This window comes from Aphelocoma coerulescens, chromosome 9 (genome assembly GCF_041296385.1).
Source record: "Aphelocoma coerulescens isolate FSJ_1873_10779 chromosome 9, UR_Acoe_1.0, whole genome shotgun sequence".
NCBI lineage: Eukaryota > Metazoa > Chordata > Aves > Passeriformes > Corvidae > Aphelocoma > Aphelocoma coerulescens.
The window spans coordinates 21,363,862-21,376,843 of record NC_091023.1 but is presented as its reverse complement, the minus strand read 5'-3'; the positions used below and the strand labels follow the sequence as shown (position 1 = coordinate 21,376,843).

At 39.1% G+C, this 12,982-nt stretch overlaps 1 protein-coding gene across 15 annotated transcripts in view; it reads left to right on the top strand.

Moving 5' to 3' along the window:
* NAALADL2 (N-acetylated alpha-linked acidic dipeptidase like 2) overlaps positions 1-12,982 on the top strand; it is a 432,075-nt gene that overhangs the window by 52,769 nt on the left and 366,324 nt on the right. Inside the window, exons 5-6 of one of the 15 annotated variants that reach the window (XM_069025077.1) lie at positions 279-391; positions 513-633. The exons of 13 other annotated variants lie outside the window; for them this stretch is intronic. Coding sequence is in view for 1 of the 2 variants with exons in the window: in XM_069025072.1 (XP_068881173.1) it covers positions 513-633 (121 nt within the window). In the remaining variant the exon portion in view is untranslated. The remainder of the gene's footprint in view (positions 1-278; positions 392-512; positions 634-12,982) is intronic. One more of the 15 variants, XM_069025072.1, reaches the window with a different exon arrangement.

Below are 12,982 nucleotides of genomic sequence, written 5' to 3'. Positions count from 1 at the left end.
GAAATGTGCTTCACCTAGAAAAATATTCTTAATTTGCAGATCTCCTGTTTGCTCTTAGGTTACCAAACCATCTGTGAATACAGATTTCAAAAGCAGTTTAAATTGCTGAAAATACCTCGCTGCCTTTTGCTTTCAGTTTTACTGTACTGCTTTTTTTCCTCTTAAACTTGATCATCTAAAATAATTGCAGTAATGAAGTAAGGGATAAGGTAAAGGCAAATTATAGCTAAATGCTTTAAAATAATAAAAGCTTTATGGCTTGAAATTTGCTTTTGAAGTTTTCAGGGCCATCTAATTTCCTCAAGAAAATGTTTATGCAGTGTATATTCACCCTTATTAAAAATCGGAAGTCATTCGGCTAACAGCAGTAAAATAAAGGACATCTTTTCAGGTCAGTTCTTTTGCCTGCTTTTTAAGGACTTCCTTTGAATGTTTACTTAGGTTTTCTGATCCAAGAAAGATTTTTGGCAATATGATTTAAGTATTGTCTTCTTGCTCTCATGCTTGGTTAGATCATCTCTGACCGTGAGGAAGAAGATGAGAATTTACAGAGAGATGTGGCTTTCCCTGAGAGCCATGAAACAGGGAATTGTCCAAAGCTGCTCTACTGGAAGCTAATGAACAGAGATCCCTGTAAGTAATTCTCACTATATGAGGGCAATGTCACTTGGTTCCAAAACCTGGTAGGTCTTTAAGCACTTTTTGTGTCCCAGCTGTGTGCTCGTGTGACGTAAGTACGGTGTCTGTGGTTTTATTTCAGAACATGCAACTGATTTTGTAACTCCAGACAAACCCCAAATCCTTGCACTTGGAATTTTACAAATGTATCAGTGTTGTTTTTCTTCTTTTAATTAAAAAAAAAAATAAAAAAATGTTTTTCAGTATATACTGTAGCTGATCTCTGAAAAATGTGCTTCACAGCCCTCCCCACATGAAAATTCTTCAGAAGACTCTTGAAATGCATCTTCTTTGTTATCACTCAAAAGTGATGCATGAGATGCAGTGTTATGACTTGACAAGCTTAAGCACAGAATTATTGAACTGCTAAGGATAATCTCCCAGTAAATATTTGGCATTGAGTAGTATTCAACACGTGTTGCTTTTGCTGCACGTTATTTGTGGATAATTTAGCCAGTTTCCAGAACTTCTTTGATAGCTGTGTCTTGCTGAGTTTCCTTTTGCATGGAAGAAAATTTGGGGCCATTATTTGGCCTCAGACCTGACATGAAGTAATGATTGTCTTTTGAAATTGAGAGGATTTACCACATACTTGAACCTTAGGGCTAAGTTGGAAATTCAACCTATGCACCAAGTGTATGGAATAAATGAGTTCACTAGTTTTGTGACTCTGAAGGTCACAGCTATAGACAGAGAGATCCAAAACAGTAATTAACCAATTTATAGTTTGCTGTTGGTTTGAATATTTAAATCAAGGTTGTTGTATCACTGTAAGAGATGTGATCTAGCTCAGCCAGATGCATGTGGGCTCAATGCAGAAATTGCTGAATTAAATTCTTTGGCCTGTGCAGTGTACAAGGTCAGTCTGGGTGATCACAGTTGCCCTCTAAAAATGCTGGTTGTCAAAAATGAAGAGGGGTGTATTTGAAAAAGCATGAAATGGGTTGTTAGGAATGAAATGTCAATAGATTAACGTGGAACACGCAGATAAGTGTCAATTTATGCAATTAGACTGGATGGATAAAATGAATGTGTTTAGAAAAACGGATGAAAAAATTGCTGTTTTCGTGTAAGCATGAAAGTAACATTGGTTTATCTTATTGAACCAAAAAAAAGAAAACTTTTTAAACTTTAACACACACATTAAGTTGACTGTTGCAGCCCTGTGAGATTTGCAGAACTGGTGGACTGTCTCTGCCCTTCGATACATATTTAATATACAAAACAGGACTCCATAGATAAAGTTTTTGTTTGTGCTCCAGTGTGCTTAAAGAATTTGGTCGCCTGGGGAAGAGGAGAATTGATGGGATAGGAAAAGGAAGGTTAAGGAATTGGAAAACAAGCTCCCAAACACCACAAAGCCTGAATGTGCCTGTGTACACACCTGCACTTGGTTTGTTTTATGCATTGTTGCACCTGAGTGGAGTCAAATGGCAATAAAAGGAACCCTTATTTTGGCTGTTTATTTTCTGGAGAGTTTCAAATACCTGTGAATTCAGAACCTATATGGTAATCAGCCTTAGCTAAGGAAAACTTAACTGGATCCTCAGCAATATTACACAAGTTACACAAGAAATGCTGAAATCAAGCAAATTGTTAGTGTCTCAATTGTCTTGATCAGGAAAAAATAATTTCAAGTAAGTGTAAATGCAAATGCCTTTAAATCAAATGGATATTCTTTAACATGGGGCTTATTTGTCTTACTTTCTGGATGCTTTTCCTTTTCCCCTTGTTGATACCTAGAGGAGAAAGGTATTACTTGTCAGATAGGACATTACTTCTCCCTCAGAATATCCATACAAAGAACAGGGAGTGACTTAGGAAAATGTAATTTTGTGCATTGGTTAGTAACCCTGAGTAATGCAGTTTAACCTGGGAGTTTAGATGATGTTTTAATAATATTTTAACTTTTTAATTAATGGCACAGTTCTACTGTTTGGCTTACAAGCTGCTGGTCTTTGTCCTGGTCCTTTCCATGGAGCTCCATGTGGGAAGCAGCCATCTCCTCAAAAACAAGCTTACAGAAGTAATGCATTGATTTGTATAGGGGATTTATTGGGTTGCCTGTCATAGCCCTGATCCCCTTAAAATACATCAGAATTTAATAGTGACTCTTCCCATACCTGGAAATATTTAAACAGAGGCCCACATGAAGATTGAGCAGAGTAAAGCAAATTGAATTTGGTTTAAGAATTCATCCCATTTTGTCCTACATATCTTATTCATTTTTCTCAAATGCTATTCATATTGTGTTGCATATTAATTGCATATTCTATGTTCTTTATTCGTAATATACCACTGATAATACCAGAAAATTAAATTTTTAATTCCCAATGATACCTTAATTTAATGTTCCAGTTACTTCTCTTCTTTAACTAATCTTCTGTCCTCTGAACAAATTTGATTAAAATCATTACATGTATTAAGAAGAAGTGGGCTAAAATGTATCACTTTGGTCCCACAGGGTATTTAAAATTCCTTTCTAAAGCATTCCTTTCTTTTGGTGGATGGCAGATTTTAGGCAAGGAAATGGCTGATTAAAGCTCAAAAATCACTAGGATATTTAAAAGTGGAAGAAATTACTTGCTTTAGTTATTGCTTCCTCGTTTTACAGGTAAGCCATTCCTCCATTCTCTTGTCTCCTGATGCCCTAGTAATTATGAACTTGTGAGATTTGGGATAGGATGTGGGATGTAGGAGGAGTGATTTCAGACTCTTCTATTTCCTAGTGCTGTTTGCTGGGGGACCTTGCAGGCAAGTGCTGAGGAAAACTCATGCTGAGCTCTCTTCCCTTCTGTGCTGGGCTGAGCAGAGTCAGATCTTTAGGGTGGGATAATGCAGCCATTGGGCTTTTGTGTTTGTACAAGACAAAAATCTGCAGTTTGTGTTTACATTAAAATGTCTTGTAATTCGTAACTTCATGCTGATTTTGTAACTTTGGTTTGAAGTGTTAGTGGTTTAACCTTCTTAGTTTTCTATTGAATTATGTGATTATCTTGGCCCATTTGATGTTATGCATATCTGTGTAATTAGGATGTTGTAATCTTCTTCTTTCTTGGTCTCTGATACTGAGTTAATGATATCTCCTTAGGAAGTCTGATACAACATTGTTAACTGGTTGGGTAGGGAGGAGTTCACTTATCAGTGAATAGAATTTAGGTCCTTTTCCAAACCAGCATTATAAAGAAATGCTTTTGAAATACTTGCATTTATTTTTATGGTTGTCCCTCTCAGTTCTCATTGTATGGCTGATTAACTGCGTTCAAAACACGATTTGCTGCCTGTATAGTGACAGAACTTTTTTGAAAGTGTGAGGTAATGAAATTTAATGCTGTCTGTGCTGGCTTTTTTAGGTCCTTTGAGCACCCATTAAGTAGGTTAGCTGCTCACTTGTAAAGCTCTTTCAGCTGTGAATTAGAAAGCATCCGCCTTTACTGTATGCACTCTAGTCTCATAGTCATTCTAATTTTCTCATATTTATTTCTAATTTTATCTCCTTTTGCTCCCTGGGCCTTAATTCTGCAGATTCATGATATTAATTTTGTGATGCCACAGCTTAGTACACCTTCCACTATCCCAGGTTGCTCCAAGCCCTGTCGAATCTGGCCTTGGATGCTTTTGGGGATGGGGCAGCCACCGCTTCTCTGGGCAACCTGTGCCAGGGCCTCCCCACCCTCACAGAAAAGAATTTTTTCCTGATCTAAACCTACTTGCTTTCAATTTGAAGAAGAAATATTGCAAACTAACAGCATTTCTAGGTACTTCATTATCTTCCCTATCAGACAATGAATTGACTGCAATGTTCCTTAATAATTACAGATTTATAGCCTACTTCTATGCATTCTGAAAAACACTCCTTGACACTTTCTGCTTTCATCATAAAAGCTTAAACATTTTTTGGTAAAATCAAGAGTACTTGGCTTAGTCTAGTGTAGGCCCCTGTTTTTACAAGGTGTTATACAAACAGAGGAGAAATTCCATCATCCATAGAGCTGAATTTATAAGTACCCCAGGCAGGCACAGGGACTGAACAGGAGCACAGAGGATACAGACCCACCTACGTTTTTCTGGCAGGCCCTTGAAAAACCCCAGATGTCTGAATGGGAATTCACTGGGCAGTGATGCTGGATGTGAATTAGTGAGGCTGCTATTGCATTATGTTAACATCAGGAGGCCTTTATTGAGAACCTGATCTCTACTGTGCTTTATTGCCAAGAATCACTGCATAAAAAGATATTTGTCCAAAATAACTCACATATTAGATTTGATAAGCTGCAGCAGGCTGATGGAACAGAAAATGATGTTGTGAAGTCTGTGGTAGTGCAATAAAGTAGTAGTTAGAAATTAAATAAATTTATTTGAGGTTGCATAATAGAATTAGGACTAGATCAACACCTGTGCATCACATAGAACTGCCTGGCTTTTATTCAAAGTAGTTTGTTTTGTAGTTTGTAGACTGATAATTTTGAACAATTTTTATTTGAGTTTCAGGTAATTGATGAGTTTATAGTGGAATCTGCACCTTTGTGATTATAGCTGTTCAGTGTTAATGTGGTTTGGCAGGGTAAATAAGTGAAAAAGATTGATTTCTCTTCTATTATGAGGAATAGTAGAATTTTAAGGTCCCATTGCTTTGTGTAGGAGGATCCTGTATACCCTTAAGAAGCAGACTTCATACATCCAATGCTCTGGAAAATGAGAAGTTTGGTGTGTAAACACCAGCCAGGAAAGAATTAGCTTTTTGACGTCTTTGTTAATGAGTACACATGTGCTGAAAGATAATAAATGATTGTCTTTCTGATAGAGTTAAAAGAAATATCCAGATGGAAGCTTTTATATTGTAGGACAGGTGCATCAGGTTAGTTTTTTAGCTGGTTAATATGACATATTGATGTCATGAATTTTGCTACCTAATGACCTGGAGATTTTTCAGGGGCTTGAATTCTGTCAGAAAATATGAAGGGGAAGCCAGATTCTGCGTAATTAAGAAGTAAAACACTGAGCAGAAGGATCATGTAGTTTACATATAAGAATAACATTTTAGCCACACAGCCTTGTAGAAAGGTTCCATTATGCTGCCAGTGGATTAGGGGGAAGCACATGCCTGCAGTCTGGGACTGGAGTGTGGAGATGTATGGGAATCTCACCATACTACACCACTTGCCTGATCTCTTATCTAGTCAAGTGTGACAAATAATTCTGCACACTTGTCAGCACTGACAGCTGAGACTTTTGGCTTAGATGCCTTGACAGTGCTTGTATTAAGCACCCAGGGCCATACACTCCATTAAGTTTTTGTAAAATGAACTGTCTGTACTTGCTGTCTGGCTGATCCTGGCAGTGCTCAGGAGCTGGAATCCTCTCCAGTGAGCCCCTTCAGCCACCTGACAGGTTCGGCTGGGATGGTTTTAGTGGAGTCTTCAGGGCACAATATTTCCTTGGATAGACAAGGTGGGATGTTTTAAATGATGGTCAAAGTGTAATGTGGAATATAACCAAGTTATCTGAAATGAAAATAGACAAAAAGGTTGGTTTGTTTTTTTTTTTTTGGATTTTCAATCAATGGCCATGTGGAGGGTGCTCTGTGGAGATGTGAGATGTGGTTTGTGTATCACTCAAATCTTCTCATGGTGTTGCTCTGTGTATCACCTACATCACACTAGCTAAGTTTGAAAATACAGTGACTTTTAGGGTTGGGATTTTCATTTTTATTGAAGGGAAATACTGATAGAATTATAGCTATAATTTCAAAGGTAATTTCAATGGTGAATAGAATCGGAGGTTGATTATTGAACTGTCCATTAAATATATGGAAGAAATTGCAGAATGAGGTTCCCTTCCTTGGTATCTCTGCTGTGTCAGGGTGCTGAGTTGTGGTTGAGCTCCTGCCTGTAGTGGGTGGTACAGCATTACAGATTCTCCAGGAATGCAGTGGAATTACCTTGGCATCTGGGTATATGGGGTAGTTCATCAGGGTCTCTCAGTGCCACTGTTGGAGACTTTTTAATTTCTGCTCACTTCCCAAAGGAGAAATATGAATATCACCTACTGTGTGGAATAGCAGAGTATACATTTTTCTGTGATTTTTAGGAAAATTGGATTTAAAGGCATTTTCTGCATGTGTATATACAATTGTGCAAGCACACTAGTTAAATATATTAGAGAGTTTACTGACTATTATACTAAATCAATATACTTCTGAAATCTGGGTTTGGTTTTAAAACAGCTTCCCCATACAGTGTAAATTATAAAAACAGAAATAAGGATGTGGAAACTTAAAAAATTTACCTTGATGTGTTTGAGTTGCCCATATGACTTAAATCAGTATTTCTTATTCACTGCATGACGTCTGTGGTATTCTACTTGGGCATTGCAAGAATTTGAAATTAGAGCATGGTGCCTGTGAACAGAAAAGCAGGAACACAGAGGTAAAACAAAGAAGTTGGAGTTCTGATGGAAATTCTGAGTTCTTTCAATTTCGTCATAAATCTCGGTCTATCTGATTTTGCTGTGTTCATTCTTACATAATTATGTAGCTTACAGTGATATTATAAATATTAATGTAGGATATGATTTATCTTACTCTGTATGGTACTATTGTTAGCTGTGGTTCACACAAATCAACCTTGAGGATGTGAAGACAGTCAGTGATCCACAATTTTCATCAGGAAAAAAGTTGTTTTCACAGCTTTGTTAACATAACTATAAAACTTTGTGCACCCTGTGTTAAATTTTGGCATGAAACTTCTCACCATAGGAGAATATACAACTTTTTAACACCTGATTTTAACACTTTCCCCCCCCACTACGCTTCAGAAGTTGAAAAATGGAACTTGGCAGACTTCCAGTATAGTATGTGGGTTAGAACATGCATCTTGGGCCATGTGCATGTGTTTGTCTATTTAAAATGTTGGGAGTGATGGAAACAATTTATTTGTGTGTGGAACAAAGGTTCAAAAGACTGAGTCTTGGGAAAGTCTGAAAGAATTGGGAGCCACAGGCGAATAACTGGCTTAACACAAGGAAATGTGCACTGAAAAGGAGGGATTTAGCAATTGAAGGTGGGATTATCACATGATGAGTTGCAGCTGGTTCGGGAGAAGGACTGACACTGAAACTAAGCCTGATTCTTCAGAGCCTGTCAGAGGGTAGAGGAACAGAAGCAAAACTTCATGGCTGAAGTTGTTGATGAGTTTTGTTGCAGCCCAGGTGTGTAATCCGGATTCCCTCTGTTTGGGGGCAGGCTGTGGTTTGTTTGCAGGATGTATTCCTGCAGCTCCCAGACTGGATTCATTTATGTGCCTAGCTGCTGTCTGACATGAGCAGCTTTACACGGACGTGGGAGAGGCTCCAGCTACATCCCTGTGCCAGCCAGGGGCTGCACTGCAGGGCTGGTGTGATACCAGGGTTACTGCCCGAGCCAGCAGAGGCTTTGCTCTGCCTAAGTCAGGGGTGAGTTACAGATGCAGGTGCCAGTCCTGCACTGAAATCTGAGTGGGAGGAAACTCTCCCCACCCACGGCCATTGAGCCAGGGACATGAGTCACGGGATGGAGTGGGAACAAAGAGGGGCTCTATGTGGGTACCTGCCTCCTCTGCATCCCCCTGAGCCTTAATTTGTAGCCAATTATCCATTACGTGCTTCATGCCCTTCTTCTTTCATTTCTTCTTCAACACTATCTGTTTGGATGAGTGTGGGTGTGCAAATGAGGTTTTGATCTCCTTTGCTCTCTGCAGAAGTAACTTTTGATGCCAGATTTTGTAAAATTTGGTTTTGTTCATACTGAGATACCTGCATGCCAATATCATTCTTGAAAGAATATTTTCTTAACAAGCCCTGATAATGGAAATACTTGTAAATGGTACCAGCCTACATCAGTGTAATTAGAACTTCGATTAGGGGAAAAAAAATACAAACCACTTGCAAACTTAGATTTCAAACCATGAAATGAAAAGTCTTGAATTTCTTACTTTTGGCAGGGAAGGAATTTCAATAGGAGTGTAATATTCTGATCTTGAGAACAGAGATGCTTCATTTTAAATTGGAACCAGTGCTTCCCTATTGAGTGTGTAATTGGACTGTTTCAAAATATTTTTTTGTTGTTATATTGTTAAATTGCACTTTTCAGGCTCAGTTTTTGATTCTTTATAGAATTATATGTATTTTTATTTTTGAAAGCAGGAGTCACATCACCTTTTTATACAGACTCATGGATGTTGATGATAATTTTCATCTGAAAATGGATGCTGACTATTGAAAGTCTATTAATGAGTCAAAAGTAGTTCATATTCCTAAACCATTGCTGGATTGCCAGGTGGTTTGTCATTTTTGGTAATGAAGACTTGGTGCCACTACGTAATCAGAGTCCAGGTATTCAGAGCAAAGAAACCAAGTGGTTTAAGTGGTGCCTGTCCCACATAAGTCCTCAGAAAAGACCTACCATATCCCAAAGAAATCTTGAGAGTGCCTTAAGTTTTGGTATTTAAGAAGGAGATCATGCGTATATTGCATGAGATGCAGTTTTTTGTGCTTCTCTTATTTATTTTTTTAACCTTCCAGGTTCATATTTCATGCAAGCATGAATCTGAGATATGAAAATACTATATAAAATCATAGAACTCCATAAATTGGAGTACAGAGCAAAATGGCCTGTTATTGTGACAGCTGCTGAAATACTGAAGAGTTGATGGCTCTTTCCCTTTGGCATAACCTCCATTTAAAAAATGAGAAAAAAATACAATTTGTTTAACTGGGACACTTGACAGACAAGGTTGAAATTAGAGAGAAATGTGATTCTTTTATTTTGTCAGTCTCTGTAACGTTGTAGTCTCATAAATTAATTGTTCTTAAGTACTAATGACCTAGGAAAGGCAGATGTTGTATCCAGCTGTTAAATGTTTTTTTAATGCTTCCTTTTTTATTGAGATAGTTAATTCCAGGGTAAAGCCATTTCAGGAAAGAAATTTCTAATGTAGTCCTCAGATGACTAACAAGAGCAATGGTAGTGTGTAAAAGCAGTATGAACATCTGACACTAACTACTGATTTTGAGCCATCCCCCTATCCAGAGGTGACAGGACCTCTGTGTTTGCGTGGGGAAGGTGGAAAGGAAAGTTGGGGCTGGGAAACCCAGAGCTTTGCTGCCTTAGGCTCTCCAGCAGGAGAATTGAGCATTGTGTCCTCTGCTCCAGAAACTCGAGTTTGCTTTGAGTCCTGTGTGTGGTTTTAGGCACCACAAAATACGAAAGGTACAGAGCTACCAGAGAGTGTCCAAAGGAGGCTGTGAAGAAGGTGAAGGGTCTGAAGGAGAAGCTGAGATCACTTGGTCTGTGCAGCCTGGAGAAGGGGAGACTGAGCTCAGACCTCATTGGGGTCTGCAGCTTCTTCATGAGGGGAAGAGGAGGGACAGACACTGATCTCTGCTCTCTGGTGACCAGACCTGAAGGAATGGCCTGAAGTTGTGTCAGGGAAGGTTTAGGCTGGATATTAGGAAAAGGTTCTTCACCCAGAGGGTGGTTGGGCACTGGAACAGGCTCCCCAGGGAAGTGGTCACAGCCTCAAGCCTGACAGAGCTGAAAAAGTGTTTGGACAAGGCACTCAGGCACAGGGTGGGATTGTTGGGCTGTCCTGTGCAGGGCCAGGAGTTGGACTTCAGTGATCCTTGTGGGTCCCTACCAACTCAAGATATTCTGTGATGAACTAAGTTTATCAGCTCTCGAGGTGACTGAACGCTCTTTCACTGTCTCACGAGTGTCTCATCCTCACCGTGTTCACAACTCTGAGCTCTTCCCGTTGCTCCTGTTTCCTTCTACAGGTTGAAAGTGCTTGGATGGAGCTCTGAGCAGCCTGGTCTAATCAAAGGTGTTCCTGCCCATGGCAGGGGGGTTGGAATGAGATGAGCTTTAAGGTCCCTTCCAAACCAAACCATTCTGTGATTGTCTGACTGAAAGCATGGAAATGTATTGTACTGAACTACAATAGAACTATTTCCCTACAAAACCCCTTTTTTTTTTTCACTTTGACATTTTTATTCTTTGGTGTGTTACTAATGGACTGAGAGAGAAAAAAGCTGCAAATGGTCATCATAAGTTTAGCCTATGACAAATTGCAGGCACAGCAGATTTGAAATCTTTATTTCAGTACCACATAGTTTTGTAACTAGTTTTAAGTACACTGTACAAACTTTGTCACTAATAACCCTAAAGGTATGTTTTTACACTGCTTTCATCTCTTACTGGCTTCTTCCCATCCTAGTGTCACATCATACACTTCACATATTTTCATAATTCTCATTTTATTTTTTAGTCTGTGTCTTCTTTTATATTTCTCCTAACTGTGTCAGAAAGCAATCAGAAAAATGATTTATTTTTACTCCATATGGAAGTTTGTGGGTATTCAGAAAGATTATATGAGGGTTTTAGTGCTGACTTCATTAGCTGTGATCCTGTTCTTATTCAAATCCTTGCTGGCAGAACCAGTAAAATAACGTCAGAGGATTTTTATGTGTGTGGAATTATGTAATTTGTTTTGTAATTATACAATGAATTTAGAAGCAGGAAAAGAAAACACTTTTTCATTAATTATTACACAGGAAAACACAAGATTTAATCTTTTGAAAACTTTTAGGTTGTAGGGGAGCATTGGGAATGATGCCATGTCAAATATTTATCCATCCCTTCCGGACAAAGTGTTGTGTGAGGTAAGAAAGAAAATGCAGTTAGAACAGCAGAAAACATTCATGGCCACGTTACACATCGATCATTCTTACAGGGAGGAAAAATATGTGCCCTGCATTACTTAAAGGTGCTGGGAAGTAGGATGGAGCCTAATTCTGTTACGGGAACAAATAATTTTGCCCTTCCTGTAACAGGTCAGTGTTTTTGCAGCTGCTTTTTGTCCCTGAATATACTGGGCTTATGTGGCTGTCGCTGGAAACTCGATGGCTACCAACAATAGAGTTTTGTATTTGTCACTCCTGAGAAAATGTGGAGCAGAGCTGGGCAGAGAGGCTTCCTCTGCTGAGAAGGGACCTCTGGAGGATCCTCGTGGGTGGAGGTGTCCTTTGACTGGAGAAGAAGTGTGTTTCAGCCCTGCTGAATAGAACAAATTGAATTGTTTAGTGTTTGAAAATAGAAAAATGAGTTTGTATGATCAGGGCATTGATCTTGTGTCTTTACCAGCAGCATGACTGAAATCACATGAAAAGTGATTTCTGTCATCAAATTCCACATTTCTGCTTATACCACATGTTCCTGGTAGTCTGAAGAGAGGAGTCAGGAGTGTTTAGCATGCAGTGATCAACTTGCCTGAGCTCTGCAAGTGATTTTTTTGGCTTATGTCCGTGTACTTGCACAGCTGGCACACACAGGCTGGCTGTGGGGGCAGGTCAGAGTCCCCAAGGACAGGTTTCATGGTCCTCCCGTCCGTGTCACTCACAGTGTCTCGGCCTCTTCCTGACCTGGGATTTTAGCCTGCAACTTGCTTCCAGAAATAAATGAATGAATACAAATGCAGCTGTGTGAAAACAAGAATGCAGCATGGTTCTCACTTACAGTAAATACACTGGGCTGATTAATTCTCTTGACATTTTCCTTATGCCACTGACCAAAATAACGTTGCTGTTATCTGTGTCAGTTGTTTTATCAAGCTTATCTCATATCAGGCAGTTCAACTCTGCCTAAATAAAATATTCTTGATGTTTATGGTTGCACTTAGAATTTTGCAAATCAGTTAGAAATGATGACCTGTTTAACCAGGGGTAAGGTGAAAATCTGTACTTTTTGACATTTAAAAAAAGAAAAGTTGGATGAAGTGGAATAGGCATTGAGTGAGTGATATCAGAAGCTGCCAGACTTCTGAGCTGTGTCTGCCCCTGTTATCAACTACAGTAAAAGATTTGTGGATCTGCTTAAAAGAGGGTGTTTTATTCACCAGGTAAGTCAGGTTCATTGCTGATTTATACTGGGGGTCTGCTCCAGACAACCCACCCAGGAATACTGAGTGGATTGAGACCTTTTGTAGACAGAGAGGAGCAGCCTCACATTCTCAAGCCTCATGGAATCCTGGTCTAGTGGGAGATATCCCTGCCCATGGCAGGGTGTTGGAGCTCAGTGAGCTTTAAGGACCATTCCAACCCAACCAATGCTGAAGTTATTTGAGTGGCACACTTTCATTTGGAGGAAAAGGCTTCTAAAATGGTGTTACACTAAATGTTACTGTGTGAATTACTTCTTTGTGAGTTTTTTTTTTCCCCAGTGACATTGATCCAGTTTGATCCATGTGAAACTTCTGTGAAATTGCAGCAA